This window comes from Carettochelys insculpta, chromosome 8, assembly GCF_033958435.1.
Source record: "Carettochelys insculpta isolate YL-2023 chromosome 8, ASM3395843v1, whole genome shotgun sequence".
NCBI lineage: Eukaryota > Metazoa > Chordata > Testudines > Carettochelyidae > Carettochelys > Carettochelys insculpta.
Window position 1 is genome coordinate 56,826,370 of NC_134144.1, and position 16,620 is coordinate 56,842,989.

Below are 16,620 nucleotides of genomic sequence, written 5' to 3' on the forward strand. Positions count from 1 at the left end.
CATTGTTGAAATATGTGCAGAATAAAGAACTCTGCACTAATATAGTGCATAATGATGAAGTGTCAAACTTGTCATTTACACTGAATGTCACATTTTCCTTAGGATTGTCATGCTCTAAGTAAATCTTATTTTAAAAAAAATCTTATTTTGTATTCCTATTGTCAAACAGGAAGAGATGCATTTTCACAAGAAAAAAAATGGATTTTTTTCACAAGATCTAAAGGTCTTTGACTCCATTTTTAAATAAACTAGAGGCAAAATTATACATTTGCAATAATTATATTCTGCCTGATATATTACATGTCTAGTGATTCCTCAAAAAACTGAGGAGCCTGAAAGTTATAAAAGAGTAAGCAGTTAAGGCAGTTTCAGTATACATTTGGATTTCATTTATACTACATGTCCATGTCTCCATCATATGCTAAGGTCAGAGGCTTCTGTTGTGGAGGGGTACTTTGATGCTGTTTTGTCTTTTTGCTGAAAAAAAACCCCCAAATTTTCAGAAATCAAAAATGTGAATTGAGATAACAGTTGAAACATAAAAATATATATAAAACTTCATGCTCAAACTATTTCCATTTGCAATTTACATGGCACATAAAAACAATGAATAAATTTAATAAAACAAGTTATAAGGCTGTTTCCATACTTAGGTAAGATTACTATTGAGTTTAATGGAATTATCACCTGAGTAAAGCATGTGGGCTAAGGTGGTATTTGAAATATACAAAATCTTTATTCTTAATCTGTACATAAGGACAAAAAACAATAAAGAGCAAAGATACCTCAGAGAATAACTGAAATGTCAAACTTTTGTGTCAGTACTTGCTGGTACCCAGTATTGGCACCTCAGCAGCCCTAGGCATGGAATTGGCTAGGGGTGGGGAGCTGCCTAAGTACTGGCTGCTTTTTATTTGTTAACCAAAAAAAGCACTGGAAAGAAGTCTCCCTGTATCTCAGGGGCTACATCTACACAAGCCCCTCCCTTTAAAATGAGCGTGCAAAAACAGCCAATTAAAATGCAAATGAGGTGCTGATTTGCATATGTCTCATTTGCATAATGACAGTCACTTGCCATTCCGGAAGTGCTGTTTTGAAAGGAAGCCCCACTTTTGGAAAATGAGTGGCTGATATTATGTAAATCAATGCCTTATTTGTATTTTCCATAGGCCATTTTTGCATGCCCCTTTCGAAAGGGAGGGATCCAGTGTAGATTTGGGTAGGATGTCTTCACTTTGTTTTTCCCTTTATATTGCAAAAAGGGAGAAATATTAATTGTTACAGAGCTGTTCATAATTCTGCCTTACTCCTCAAGGGATGTCATAAAATTACATCTGTGATGTCAAACACCTGAGCATCTCCATATTCTCAACCTGGGAGGCCACAAATAATGGGTAGTTCTGACTTTGATAAAAAAAAGTATCTAAAACAGAAATTCACATCAAACACAGATCCCATGTTAATATATGAAGAATTTTTAAGAAAAGCAGAATAAAATAAAACATATGGGCTAGGTATATAGACACATCCAAATGGCCAAGATGCCAGGGAGACAGTTATGGCTGTCTGATTCTCTACACCATTTGTGATCCAGCTTAAACAAGCTTCTTGCAGAATTAGCATGTTGGACAGTTCTAAACTACTCTACCACCAGGGCCAAGTACTATAATACAAAGGGCCAAATTTATATCCACTTTAATTAGTTGTGAGACTGATGCATTTGATTGTCATGCATTTCGATTGACTCACATAAAAACACACAAAATACAGAGTACTTACCAAACAAGATACGATGTAAAAATCAGGAGAAGTATGATGAGAAAACCACCAGCTGATACTCCATACACCCACATCTTAAGCCTACCATCTATTTTAAATTACATTGGGTGTGGGGGAGGGGACAGGACACAGAACACAAATCAGTTATGAAGCTTTATTTTTCTAATATCTCTAATTCTTACCAGTCTAATTACAAAGAGACTGACTGCATAATGTTCTAACATATAAAATATTATTAGTGAGATTAGATAGGAAACTGGCACTAGAAGCTTACTAGAAATGGTTGGAAACTTTCTGAGGAACTATTTTTTGATAAAAAATGTGGTTTCTGCAAATATCAAAATTTTCTGCAAGAAAAAATGATTTTGCTTCTTTCTTTTTTTTTTTTAATTTTTTTTACGGAAAAATAAAAGTCAGATATTTTATTTCAGGTCAACCTGCATAGAAACACAGTCTCTCCTCTTCTTGATCCCCAGTGGTGTATCACAGGAGTCTGATGACCACAACGCGTCCTAGAAAAAGTAGTCTGCATGGGGAGTACAGTGCATAGAAGATACTGGGGGAAAAAGGCAACCAAACTACAACTTTCATGTGGCACAATAGCAATTCAGTTGGACACAGTTCAAAATTGAGCTGACTCAAAGAAAAATGTTTTAATTTGAAATTGCTGAAATTTTTTATTAAAAATGTAAAAACAGAACTGACAATTCTGAATTGAAATAGTTTGTTCTGAAAAAAATCATGATTTTGCTGTTTGGTACAAATTCAAGATGATATCAACAACCATCAACATATTCGATTTTTCAATAATTTAAGACATGCTGAGTTACATTAAGCTCAAGAAACAATGTATGCCTTGCAAAATGTCCAGAGACCATGGCAACAGCTGATTCATGACACCTGCTCAACTTTACTCTCCAGTTTTCTATTTTATGAAACAGGCACACTTCCCTTGGGAGAGATTTTGTGCTGACTCATATGAACAGGACTGCTAACACATTCTCCAGGCAAATGCAGATGAGCCAGTGGGAATAACGGAACAGAGACTATACAAAACTCTCTTACGTAAAATGCGAACCATCACACAGGTACTGTCAATCATTGTCTCATATATGAATGGTGAGGTTTTTCAAAGATTACTGACTTTTTTAATTAATTTATTGACAAAGGTTATTTTATGTGGTACTATATTTCTCACTGCTACTTGTTGGTCTGCGTTTTAAGTGATGGTACAATTGTAGTTTGGGGGCTCATGAAATAACGGATTTTCAGTACAGCTCTGGTGTTCACATAAGGAACTTGAAGGGAGTTACAAGAGGCAGACAGATGCAGCCTTCAAAATCCATAAAACCTGCAAAAAGAGGCTCTGCTCTTGCAGGAAAACTGTCCCTCTGTTCTCAAAGCCTGCAGGTAAGTGGAGAGCATGGACACCTGGGAGATGAACTTGAAATGGGAGGGAGTATGGGCTACACTGGGAGAGTAAAAAGAGGGCCAGGGCAAAACTGGGAGGCGAGACCAAATCAATGTCTGAGATGCCTATATACAAATGCAAGAAGTATGGGAAATAAACAAGAAGAATTGGAAGTACTAATACATGAATACAACTATGATATCGTTGGCATCACAGAAACTTAGTGGGATAATACTCATGATTGGAATGTTGGTATTGAAGGGTACAGCCTGCTTAGGAAGGACAGACAGGGAAAGAGGGGAGGAGGTGTTGCCTTGTATATTAAAAATGTACACACTTGGACAGAGGTGGAGATAGACGTAGGAGATGGACGGGTTGAAAGTCTCTGGGTTAGACTCAGAGGAGTAAAAAACAAGGATGAGGTCCTACTAGGAGTCTACTACAGGCCCCCTAGCCAGGTGGAAGAGGTGGATGAGGCTTTCTTTAAACAGCTAACAAAATCATCCAGGGCCCAGAATTTGGTGGTGATGGGGGACTTCAACTATCCAGGTATATGTTGGGAAACTAATACAGCAGGGGACAGACTGTCCAATAAATTCTTGGATTGCATTGCAGACAACTTTTTATTCCAAAAGGTTGAAAAAGCTACTGGGGGGAAGCTGTTCTAGATTTAATTTTAACAAATAGGGAGGAAATTATTGAGAATTTGAAAGTGGAAGGTTGCTTGGGTGAAAGTGATCATGAAATCACAGAGTTCACAATTCTAAGGAAGGGTAGAAGGGAAAACAGTACAATAGAGATAATGGATTTCAGGAAGGCAGATTTTGGTAAACTCAGAGAGCTGGTAGGTAAGGTCCCATGGGAAGCTAAACTGAGGGGAAAAACGGCTGAGGAGAGTTGGCAGTTTTTCAAAGGGACATTATTAAGGGCCCAAAAGCAAGCTATCCCGCTGCGTAGGAAAGATAGAAAACATGGCAAAAGACTGCCTTGGCTTAACCAGGAGATCTTGCATGATCTCAAGATAAAAAAGGAATCGTATAAGAAATGGAAACTAGGACAAATTACAAAGGATGGATATAGGCAAACAACACAAGCATGCAGGAGCAAGATTAGAAAGGCTAAGGCACAAAATGAGCTCAAACTAGCTACAAGCATAAAGGGAAACAAGAAGGCTTTTTACAAATACATTGGCAACAAGAGGAAGACCAAGGAGAGGGTAGGGCCGTTGGTCAGTGAGGAGGGAGAAACAGTGACAGGGAATTTGGAAATGGCAGAGATGTTTAATGATTTCTTTGTTTCGGTCTTCACTGAGAAATCTGAAGGAATGCCTGACATAGAGAATGCTAGTGAAAAAGGGGTAGGTTTAGAAGTTGAAATAAGAAAAGAACAAATTAAAATTTACTTAGAAAAATTAGATGTCTGCAAATCACCAGGGCCTGATGAAATGCATCCTAGAATCCTCAAGGAGCTGATAGAAGAGGTATCTGAGCCTTTAGCAATCAGTTTTGGAAAATCGTGGGAGACGGGAGGGATTCCAGAAGACTGGAAAAGGGCAAATATAGTACCCATTTATAAAAAGGGGAACAAGAATAACCCGGGAAACTACAGGCCAGTCAGCTTAACTTCTGTGCCAGGAAAGATAATGGAGCAGGTAATTAAAGAAATCATCTGCAAACATTTGGAAGGTGGTAAGGTGATAGGGAACAGCCAGCATGGTTTTGTTAAAAACAGATCATGTCAAACCAATCTAATAGCTTTCTTTGATAGAATAAGGAGCCTTGTGGATAAGGGAGAAGCGGTGGATGTGGTATACCTAGACTTCAGTAAAGCATTTGACACGGTCTCACATAATATACTTATCAATAAATTACGCAAATACAACTTAGATGGGGCTACTATAAGGTGGGTGAACAACTGGCTGGATAACCGTACCCAGAGAGTAGTTATTAATGGTTTTCAATCATGCTGGAAAAGTATAACTAGTGGGGTTCCGCAGGGGTCTGTTATAGGACCGGTTTTGTTCAATATCTTCATTAACGATTTAGATATTGACATAGAAAGTACACTTATTAAGTTTGCAGACGATACCAAGCTGGGAGGGGTTGCAACTTCTTTGGAGGATAGAGTCATAATTCAAAAGGATCTGGATAAACTGGAGAAATGGGCTGAGGTAAACAGGATGAAGTTTAATAAGGACAAATGCAAAGTGCTCCACTTAGGAAGGAACAATCAGTGTCACACACACAGAATGGGAAAGGACTGCCTAAGAATGAGTACAGCAGAAAGGGATCTAGGGGTTATAGTGGACCACAAGCTAAATATGAGTCAACAGTGTGATGCTGTTGCAAAAAAAGCAAACACGATTCTAGGATGCATTAACAGGTGTGTTGTGAACAAGACACGAGAAGTCATTCTCCCGCTCTACTCTGCGCTGGTTAGGCCTCAGCTGGAGTATTGTGTCCAGTTCTGGGCACTGCAGTTCAGGAAGGATGTGGAGAAATTGGAGAGGGTCCAGAGGAGAGCAACGAGAATGATCAGAGGTCTAGAGAACATGACCTATGAAGAAAGGCTGAAAGAATTGGGCTTGTTTAGTTTGGAAAAGAGAAGATTGAGGGGGGACATGATAGCAGTTTTCAGGTATCTAAAAGGGTGTCACAAGGCAGAGGGAGGGAACTTGTTCTTCCTTGCCTCTGAGGATAGAACAAGAGGCAATGGACTTAAATTGCAGCAGGGGAGGTTCAGGTTGGACAACAGGAAAAGGTTCCTAACTGTCAGGGTGATCAAACACTGGAACGAATTGCCAAGGGAGGTGGTAGAATCTCCATCACTGGAGATATTTAAGAAGAGGTTAGATAGATGGCTTTCAGGGATGGTCTAGAAAGTGCTTGGTCCTGCCATGAGGGCAGGGGGTTGGACTCGATGGCCTCTCAAGGTCCCTTCCAGTCCTACTATTCTATGATTTGAAATGCCATCTTCCCTGCATCAGTTAATGACCCTCAACAGTTTCATTTTATCTTTCTCATGAAGAGTGTCTATTGGCTTTGCCGCTGCCCTTTCTAATGGGCGAGGAGAAAAGCTTATTGAACCTCTCAACTGAGCATTAATAGCTAGAAAACATCCAGGTGGTCAGGCACAAAGATCCACCTGGCTTGATGGTGTTTCTTTCTGCTCTGCATTGCTGAAATCAAAGCTGGGGAGAATCCAGCCTCATATTTTGAAGAATATTATTTCAATTACATCTTGACTTGAGGAATCTCTCTTTACCTCCACTCTGGCTTTACAAAGTGCAGTTCAGGAGTAATTGGATAGATGATGAGTAGAGAAACTGCAGAGCTGCAATTCATTTGCATATTTGACGCCATCAACAAAGGATTGAATAGAGACTGGGAGTGCCTGGCCAATTACAAAAGTAGTTTTTTCTCTCTTGGGCCATGTCTACACGGGCTGCTTCTGTTGACAGAAGTCACTGTCAACAGAGAAATCGCAACAGAACCTCTGTTGACAGATTGCATCTACACACAACCTGCTCTGTCAACAATGAACTGCCAGACTGCACTGCCCTTTGGTGACACAATAGCAGAATGGCAGAACTGTCTACATGGTCCAGAGATGTTATACCTGAATGGGGAGAGGTGTAACTCTGCTGATTAAAGGGCTCACTTTTGTCAACAAACTCTTGATAGAGCACCTGAGCCATGCAGATGCTCGACAGAAGGTGCCTGTGTAGACGGGGCCTTTATGTTCCCATCCTCACGTTAGTTACTGATACTAGGCCACATCCTCCCTGACCGAATTGACCTTGTCAACACTGGTCTTCCTCTTGATTGGGACTCCCTCCTTTTCATGAGCCTGTAAATTTAGACCCACCTCTGGAATCCCCACTCATGCATCTGATGAAGCAGATTTTTGACCACAAAAGCTTATACTCCAAAATATCTGCTAGTCCAAAAGGTGCCACAGGACTTCTGGTTGTTTTTGAAGATACAGAATAACATGGTTACCCCTCTGATACTAGATAGATGATGACTATGTCTACTTTAAAGAATAACAAAATGATTTATTCGGTGATGAGCTGAAGAAGTGGGTCTGTCCCATGAAAGCTCATCACCAAATAAATCATTTTGTTAGTCTTTGAAGTCCTACATTTCTGCTGCTTTGGTTTGTTGGGAGTACAGACTAACACGGCTACCTGTCTGTTATTTCTACTTAGTTAAGTGGAAGTAAGCTATTCCTGAACAGCATGTCCACACTGTAAGAGCATTTCCAGATTGAGTGTTCACACTACAGAGCCCTATTCAGAAATAAGACAATGAATTGTGGGTATATATCCCATCATGCCTGACCTTGGTAGGCATTGTGGGATGTCAACAAAAATGCAAGGTGCCTGGGAATCAGGAAGTTGTTCCATGAGCCCCTTGTCTCCCGTAATGTCCCCCACCCCACTGTTCCTTTCTGTGCCATTTCAAAGAGCTACAGGGAGCCCAGCTCGCCTGCAGGTGTGAAGAAGCAGCCATACAGCTGTGACATGATGGACTCCTCACCCTACACATTAAGGATCTCAGAGATCTCTCTTGGGCTCCAGGCTGGTGCCCTCTTGGGTCAGTAACCAGCCTGAGAAGAGCCCTCTGCAGAAGCCAAAACTGCAAAATAAAAGTAGAAAAAGTAAAACAAACCAACAAACAAACCTCACTGTGTGTTGAATTATCCTGTAGAATAAAATAGAAAAAATGGAATCAATGCATGGCTAGTGCCTAGCTGGGGGAAAGTGGGGGTAGATCGGTGCCTGGCTAGGGGAAGGCGGGGAGGGTCGGTGCCTGGCTGGGGGAAGGCAGGGAGGGTCGGTGCATGGCTGGGGGAAGGCGAGGAGGGTCGGTGCCTGGCTGGGGGAAGGCGCAGAGGGTCGGTGCATGGCTGGGGGAAGGCGAGGAGGGATCGGTGCATGGCTGGGGGAAGGCACGGAGGGTCGGTGCCTGGCTGGGGGAAGGCGGGGGGGGGAATTGATGCATGGCTGGGGGAAGGCGGGGGGGGATTGATGCATGGCTGGGGGAAGGTGGGGAGGGTCGGTGCCTGGCTGGGGGAAGGCAGGGGAGGGTCGGTGCCTGGCTGGGGGAAGGTGGGGAGGGGGTTGGTGCCTGGCAGGGGGAAGGCGGGGGGGGATTGATGCATGGCTGGGGGAAGGCAGGGAGGGTCGGTGCCTGGCTGGGGGAAGGCAGGGGAGGGTCGGTGCCTGGCTGGGGGAAGGCGGGGGGGGTCGATGCCTGGCAGGGGGAAGGCGGGGAGGGTCGGTGCATGGCTGGGGGAAGGCGGGGTGGGTCGGTGCATGGCTGGGGGAAGGCAGGGGGGGATCAGTGCCTGGTTGGGGGAAGATGGGGAGGTGCTCCAGCATTCTCTGCATCCCAGCTTCCAGCACCTGTGCCTGCTGCACCTCTCGAGCTGTTGGCTCCTTTACCTACTCCTTCCCCAGACTCCCAGCACTTGTGGAGTGCCACAAACTGGGTATTCATGTTGCTCAGGAAGCTGTGGGCAGGAGACAGAGGTGTGGAGCTGGGGTGTGCTTGGCGGAGGTGGCAGATCTGGTGGTTTTGGGGAAAGGGGTAACGGAGGTGGGACAGTGCATCTATAAGACTGTAACCGATGTATAACAATGCCCCAATACCGATTGGTTTATAGTGCTGTGGTTTTGTGCTCTGGTAGCCTCTTTCAGTCTGTGCTGTGCAGAGCTCCACCACAGACCAAGAAACTGAGACAAAGGAATATTATTTTTTCTGAAAGAAAAGTGTGTAAATGGAAAAACAAGCACTAAGGTCCTTACAAAACAAAGTGCAGTATTTCCGGCGGTGCCTCACACCAGGGCTGGAGCTCAGCCCACAGGGAGACCTGCATCAGCCTCACACTGGGGCTGGAGCTCTAGGTGCAGGGAGCCCCACTGAGCCCCAGACTGCAGCTGGAACTCTGGGCATGGGGAGCCCTGCTGCTTGCCCATGAGCTGTTCTGGGCACGAGGAGCCCTGATGAGCCCCAGACCGCGGCTGGAGCTCTGAGTGCAGGCTGCCCTGCTGCTGGCATGCTGAGCTACTCCAGGATGGACCAGGGCTGGAGCTGCGGGTGCAGGGAGCTGAGCCCTGCATCGGGACTGAAGCTCGGAGCAGGGGGCTGGCAGGGAGCCCTGCTGCTGCCCCATGGAGCACTGGACTGGGGCAGAAGTTCAGTGCGTGGGGCTGATGGACAGACCCGCTGCTAGGCCACAGAGCCCAGAATCTGAGCTGAAGCCCCTGGGGCAATCCACAGACCCCAGAGCTGGAGCTCTGCTGAGCCAGCCAGAGGCCCATTGCAGTCCTGCAGCAGCAGTCTGGAAAAACAGGTATCTCAGGAATTTGGGATACCTAGGAAAAAAGCAGCAGAGTTTTCAGCCTGCATAGAGGGGCTAGTCACTTGAGCTTGATGGGATGCTTCTCAGGAGGCCAATTATCCCATAATTAGCTCTGCTTTGTACACACTGATTGAACTGCAGAACTAAAAGGGAGGGAAGTAACAGAGAGAAAGCTGTGTTAGTATGTATTCTAACAAAACAGCAGAAATGTAGCACTTCAGAGACTAACAAAATGATTTATGTGGTGATGAGCTTTCGTAGAACAGACCCACTTCTTCAGATCAAGCACATTTCTAGTACAGACTGACATTTATACATACATTCATTCATTCGTGCCATGCTGATTAGCGTAGGCCATCATGGCCCTCCACCCCGTCTATTACAATTCTTCTGGAGCATCTCCACAGTACTGTGGCAACGCAACCATGAAGTGATACTATCCAATATTTTCTCACATTGTCTACGTTGCCCTTGGTTTCCATTATACTTTCCTGTTGTCACTAAATTTTCAAGTGCAGACTTTCTAACTATATGGCCTATAAATTTTGCCTGCCTTGTTCTTATCCTATTTAAGGATTCTTTTGCTGTTGGATTCATTTAAGACAGACTCATTTGTCCTTTTGGTCATCCATAAGATGCACAATATCCTTCTTAAAAATCACATTTCTGTGGCTTCGACGTACTTCTCAGCTTGTTTACTGATAGTCCATAATTCACATCCATACATGAAGACTGGTTCTACATAGCATCACAGCACTCTTTTCCTAGCCTCCAGTGATAAAGATCTGTTTGTGAGAATGCTTCTCATCTTCTGAAATGCTGCTTTCACTTGAGCGATTCTGCATTCCACTTCAGTTAAACGCCTACCATTGGATCTGATATAGGATCCTAAGTATTTGAATTTAGTCACTTGACGAAAAAGTGTTCCATTTGCTAGTACCTCACATGTTGGCAGTACCTTCGTCTTCATAATAACCATTACTTCCGTCTTCGAGATGTTCAGCTTGAGTCCCTTCAGCTCACTTTCTTTATTGACAACGTTAACCAGTTCCTGAAGATCTTTTTCACTTTCTGCTATTAAAACAGTATCATCTGCATACCTCAGGTTGTTAATGTTATATCCTCCAATGTTTAATCCTGGCAGACCTTCTATTTTGTGCATTATTCTCACTGTACAAGTTAAAGAGATCAGGTGAAAGAACACAACCTTGTCTCACTCCTCGTTTTATCTTCACATTTCTACTAAGGTTTTTTCTGACCCTGATGGCTACTCTGTTCCCAGTAGATGTTTTTAATTATTTTCAAATCCTTCCCATCTATATCCAGTTCTTCCAACAGTTTCATTATTTCTTCATGTTTTACTCTGTCAAATGCTTAGTTGCTACCTTGGCGTGGTGAGAGGGCTTGTGAGTCCCAATGGCCCAATGAGCTATGCTGGTGGGAGTTTAACTCCTGGCAGGGACACCCATGCCGGACAGGTCTGATGGTAGGGGCCAGACAAAGGGCAACTCAACCTGCTGCCTTGCAGGAAGGTACTGGAGTACCAAAGGCTAATGGAGACAGCCAAAGATAACCGATGGAAGCCAAGGGGAAACCACCATTGTATCATTCCCAAGCACATGAACCTAAACCACTGTCTATTTAACAAGAAGGATGTAAAGCGCCGTTGCAAAACATCCTTGTCTGGTTGGGTATTTCATGTGCTACAGGTGACACCAGACCATCATCAAACAACTGTTAGCAAACCAAAAACGAAATGAAAATACAACAATAACATCATAAAGATTGCTACTTGGAATATGAGAACTACGCTGGCAAGTGGGAAATTGGAGAACATCAAGCAAGAAATGAAAAGACTAAAAGCAGATGTAATGGGACTCTGTGAAATGAGATGGAAGGGAGATGGAATTTTTTTATAAGTACAGAGGTCCAAAAAAATTGCAGTAGAAACTGACAAATCAAGCACATACAACTGAAGGACGGGTGTGGGAGATGGGGGATGTTAAGTGTCTTGCCTGAGATATGAGGAGCATCAAAGGAAGGGAAGCAGTCCTTGTAATGCATTAGATAACTGAGTTGGCGAAAGTCGTTCATTTTGATGGAGTTACTCTTCCAAGGTAAATGCCCAGTTATTTCTGAGTGACAGGCTCAGCTGTGTGGTCACAAGGTGTTTTCTTAGGGATGAAAAACCCCAGTGTAGACAAGCTCTTACTGTATGTAACCAAATAAGCAACACTAAAGATGATCTGAAGTCGTATAGTTCAAGACACTCATGCAGATTTAACTCTGTCCCTTTTAATATAATAGGATCTTCAATTATGTTTCCCAGTATTGTGTGATTATCAAAGACTAATTTGCAAACACAATAAATATAATACAATGCAATACAACAGTTATTTGTGTATTAAAGAGTTAATCTCCTTGTGGGAAGCTTAACTTGTATGCCTGAGACTTCAGTCTATGAAAATGCCCATCTTAACGTTTCCTCATTTTAGCTTTTTTTGCATATAATCGCTCTTGTAAGTATTCTTTCATAATGGGAAAAATGTAAAATAAAAGTAAAAAGTAATGTTTGGGATGGGGAAGAGGAGGTCAATCAAAGCTAGCTGAGCAACCTGTGTGTTTGTTTCTACAGATGCAATATTTTCTAATGTTCAGCCATTCAAGAATTTCACAGGCCAAACCAATTTTATAGCTGTCTTCTTTCCCAGAATTGTTGACTAGGTTAAAGGTTAACATCCAAATTGGTAATCAAATGCAATAAACATGGGTCAATTCCAGCTTCTATTGAAGTAAACAGGAAGACAGCCATTGATTTAAATGGGTAAGGACTACCCTAAAATGGTGCCAGTGCCTCTGCTCCACTCCTGCTGACAAAGACAAAAAGCTTCAAGATCATTCAAGACACTCATAAAACTCCTCCTGCTCCCCCTTTCCTCCCCCATCTAACTGATTTGCCAGCTTTTTTCTTTCATTTTTTCTATTTTTTTAAATTCTTTTTCTCTCAGTTATCAGTTTTTATTCTCCACAGCTGAAGCAGTGGGTCTGGCCCACAAAAGGTCATCACCTAATAAATAACACTGTTAGTCTTTAAGGTGCTACAGGTTTTTGCTCTGTTTTGTGAAGATACAGACTAACACTGCTACCTCTGTGGGACCCTAATTCACAGCTGTATAGTACCTTAGCTCCACAATGGGATTAGTCAGGCAGCAAACTGCTATTCACTCTGAAGTTTCATCACAGTCTGAAACATAATCTTTCTTCTGGTTAAACGCTTCTTAACTAAATCCAGTTGGTTTGTGTGTATTCACCAGGCTATTTTTTCATATCCTTTCAAAATATGACAACGCACGATTAATCAAACCTGTCTCCGGTCATGAAATTTTTAAGAAATCTTCCACTCCAAGGCCTTTTGAAATGCTAATGATGCAAAGTGTCTTTCCCTGGTACCCTGCACAACATTTGTAGAACATCACTATTTAGTAGCAAGATGTGATTCCAAGTAACTCCAAGAATTCCCAATGGTGTTGCTTTTGCCAAACATTAATGCATCATTCAGCCTCTATTATCTCTCAGCATAATAAATTAAGAGCGACAGAACAAAAGAAGAGAGAGTGTACCAATCTCATAATTTAAACTCTACTATACAATCTTTGATTTTTAAGGTTTACAAAGTATTATTTCTATGGAGAAAAATTCATTCTTTCTATTCCATGTTTTTACCTGGATTAAAAGGTTGAATAGACCATCCTTTGAAAATATCATGCATTTTTGAGTTGACAGGTTTATTTTTTCCAGCAATGGTTTTAACATCAGCTTTCTTATCTTCCAAACCTGGCACCTTCATGCAGTAATCCAGGAAACCATTCGATCTCATGATTTCTGTATATCCTTTCTCACAACTGCAGACTCCATTCTAAGTAACAAATATGTATTTAGCATTAAATCAAATAATACATTCTACTAAGCATGTCAAGAACAATGGTGATATTTGTCTGGTCTCTTCTGCCCACGTATGCAGTGACTTGCTTGTATTTATATTCTCAGAAATATCTTATGCTATCCACACAGGCAGTGAAAGGCCCAAGAACACAGTATATTTTCCAAATCATAATAAAGTAATATATTGTATTAATTTAAACAGTAGTTGAAACAGACTATCAGAGCTTGGAAAAGGAAAACTTACAGAGATAAAGTACACAAAATACAATTCATGAGACCAGGGATACCAGAAAAATCCTGGTCCCCGTCAAGTCAATGGAAGGTTGGCTGTAGAATTCACCGAACCCAGGACATCACCCACTAAGCCTGCTTACAGAACTGCTGAAACCACATTAACTACACCTTCTGAGGCAAAGAGAGACTTTGTGAACATGTGGTTAAGGCTAAGAAACTACCACTAACTTTAAAAAGAAAAAAAAAAGCAACAACAACATGGGAACATTTTCAAAGTGCAATGTTTTAAGTTAGGGCTTAATTCAAAGTACACTGCAGCGGAATTTGGATCAGGCCCCCATGAAGTGGCCTGATTTCAGAGATGTTCAGCCCCTGCTACTCCTGTTGACAAGTATCAGAGAGATAGCCATGTTAGTCTGTACCTGCAAAAACAACAAGAAGTCCTGTGGTACCTTACAGACTAAAGGATTTTTTGGAGCATAAGCTTTCCTGGGCAAAGACCCACTTGGTCAGATGAAAGCTTATGCGCCAAAAAATCTGTGAGTCTGTAAGGTGCCACAGGACTTCTTGTTGTTTTTGTTACTCTTGTTGACATTGGCAAGTGTTGCAGATGCCCAGCTTCTTTGTTAATCACACCATTTGTCTAAGGGTATGTCTACACAACATTCTTATTTCGAGATAACACAGCTACACACAATGGCCATGTCTAAACTAAGAGAAATCTTCGAAATAGCCATGTTAATGGCCATTTCAAAGAATACTAATGAGGCACTGAAATGCATATTCAGTGCCTCATTAACATGCCACTGGCTGCGGCACTTTGAAATTGTCGCTTTTGCTCCTGCACAGCTCGTCCAGACGGGGCTCCTTTTTGAAAGGACCCCAGGAACTTTGAAATCCCCTTATACCTATCAGCAGATAGGACCCGGCCAACTTCGAAATCCCCTTATTCCTATCTGTTGATAAGGGGAATTTGAAGTCGGCGGGGTCCTTTCGAAAAGGAGCCCCGTCTGGATGAGCCGCATGGGAGCGAAACGCGGCAATTTCAAAGTGCCACAGCCAGTGGCATGCTAATGTGGTGCTGAATATGCATTTCAGAGCCTCATTAGTATTCTTCGAAATGGCTATTAGCATGGCTATTTCAAAGATTTCTCTTAGTGTTGATGTAGCCAATGCATTTCAAAATAGTACTTAGTTATTTTGAAACATAGCATTTACACACAGAGAGCTTATTTTGAAATAGAACCATTGGCCGCATTATGATTTATTTTAAAATAGGCTCTATTCCCTGTCTTTTCAGCACCTATTTTGAAATAGCTGGTTTGAAATAGACGCTATACCTCATAGAATGAGGTTTCCTACCTATGGCCCCTTTTGTCTCAAGAGATGGTGGTTAGCAGTGGTGGTGAGGATCTATGGACAGTGTTTGAGTCTGTAGCTTCTCTTGTAGCTTATCCATCCAATATTGGATTTGCACAGTCAATTGCAAAAACCGCATGTCAGTCTATTTTCAAATTCTTGAGTCTGAGAGTTTTTACTTCTAAGACAAAGTTTTTTTGCGTGGCTTGCACATACACTATCGAAGGATGATGTACCCTGTCACAGCAATTTTGAAATAAGCCAACTGCTATTTCAAAATTATTCTAAATAGGAATTGCATTGTGTAGACACTAGGATAGCTTTTTTGAAATAACTTTGCTGTGTAGACATACCCTAAAATGCTCAAGTTTGAAAATGTTGCTTTTTATTTATTAAGGACAAGGTAGGGGAGATAATATACTTTATTGGCTGAAATTCTGTTGGTCAGAGAAAAATGATATTACCTTACCCATCTTGTCTCACTAATATCCTGACACAACAGAGTCCCATCTGGTCAGGTCCTGGCCATTAGGCATACCCCAAAGTAAAAAAATGGTCTGGAGTTGGACTTCCCAGGATACACATCCAATCTCTGGATGCCCTGGAGAGACCCCAGTGGGCAGAAGGATGTGCCTACTGCACCACTTCTCTAGGGCGAGTTATTTGCTTCTCAGTACACCAACCTGAGGCCTGGTCTGTACATGGGAACAAAGTTGATCCCAGATACTCAATTCTAGCTACGCCATTAGCGTATCTAGAATCGACATATCTGAATTGACTTGCCTAGATCAGGGCTTGTCAGGCATGCATTGACGTCCCTTACTCCACATGACAGTGTGGAGCACTGGGGTTGATGGCCTAGCCAGAGAGATTGATTTTGCCGTATCTTCACAGATGTGGCAAAATCAAACTCTGAAAGATCTGTTGTGGAGCGTCGGACACTGGGTAAGTATGGACATACTCTGAGTGTTTAAGCTTGGGGGATGTCCCCTTCTGACTCTCTCTGTTTCTACCCAGGGAGTAAAAGGAAGCCACCTCTGGGCTCCTATTATTAAAGAAGTTACAGACCCCTCCCATATCTACAGTCTGCCCGTTTCTGTACATCAGAGAGAAACGACTGCTCATAGGAGCTCTTAATTAAAACGCAAGCCAAAACCATAACACTATGAACCCAGTTCAAATTTGTGAACGTCCACCACAAGCTTTCCTTTTCCTCTTGGGATCTAAATATTAAACATAAATTCCCAGAATAATCTCTAGATGGCGTCACGTACACACCACTTATTGTCAGAGGGATTAGAAAGCTTCGAAGATGTTGAATATAATAGATGCCACACTATTAATTCCTAAAATATCTTTTTGCCACAGCCACTTACCTGGGTGCAGTAGGAGAATGGTTTTTTGCATTCTGGATTGCAGTGCCTGATTTCTGCAGGCTGGGTCTGACCAGAACAGCCTCCTGTAAGACAGCCTTGTCACCAAGTACTTTCCAGACTACATTTTATAATGTTTTGACAAAGATTAAT

The 16,620-nt window shown here is 42.2% G+C and overlaps 1 protein-coding gene across 1 annotated transcript in view; it reads right to left on the minus strand.

Moving 5' to 3' along the window:
• Positions 1-395: 395 nt before the first annotated feature.
• Positions 396-16,620, minus strand: part of THSD7B (thrombospondin type 1 domain containing 7B) — a 440,276-nt gene continuing 424,051 nt past the window's right edge. The window contains exons 24-27 of the mRNA XM_075001414.1: positions 16,471-16,553; positions 13,283-13,475; positions 1,780-1,867; positions 396-477 (exon numbers count right to left, since the gene is read on the minus strand). Of these exons, the coding sequence (XP_074857515.1) occupies positions 396-477; positions 1,780-1,867; positions 13,283-13,475; positions 16,471-16,553 (446 nt within the window). The remainder of the gene's footprint in view (positions 478-1,779; positions 1,868-13,282; positions 13,476-16,470; positions 16,554-16,620) is intronic.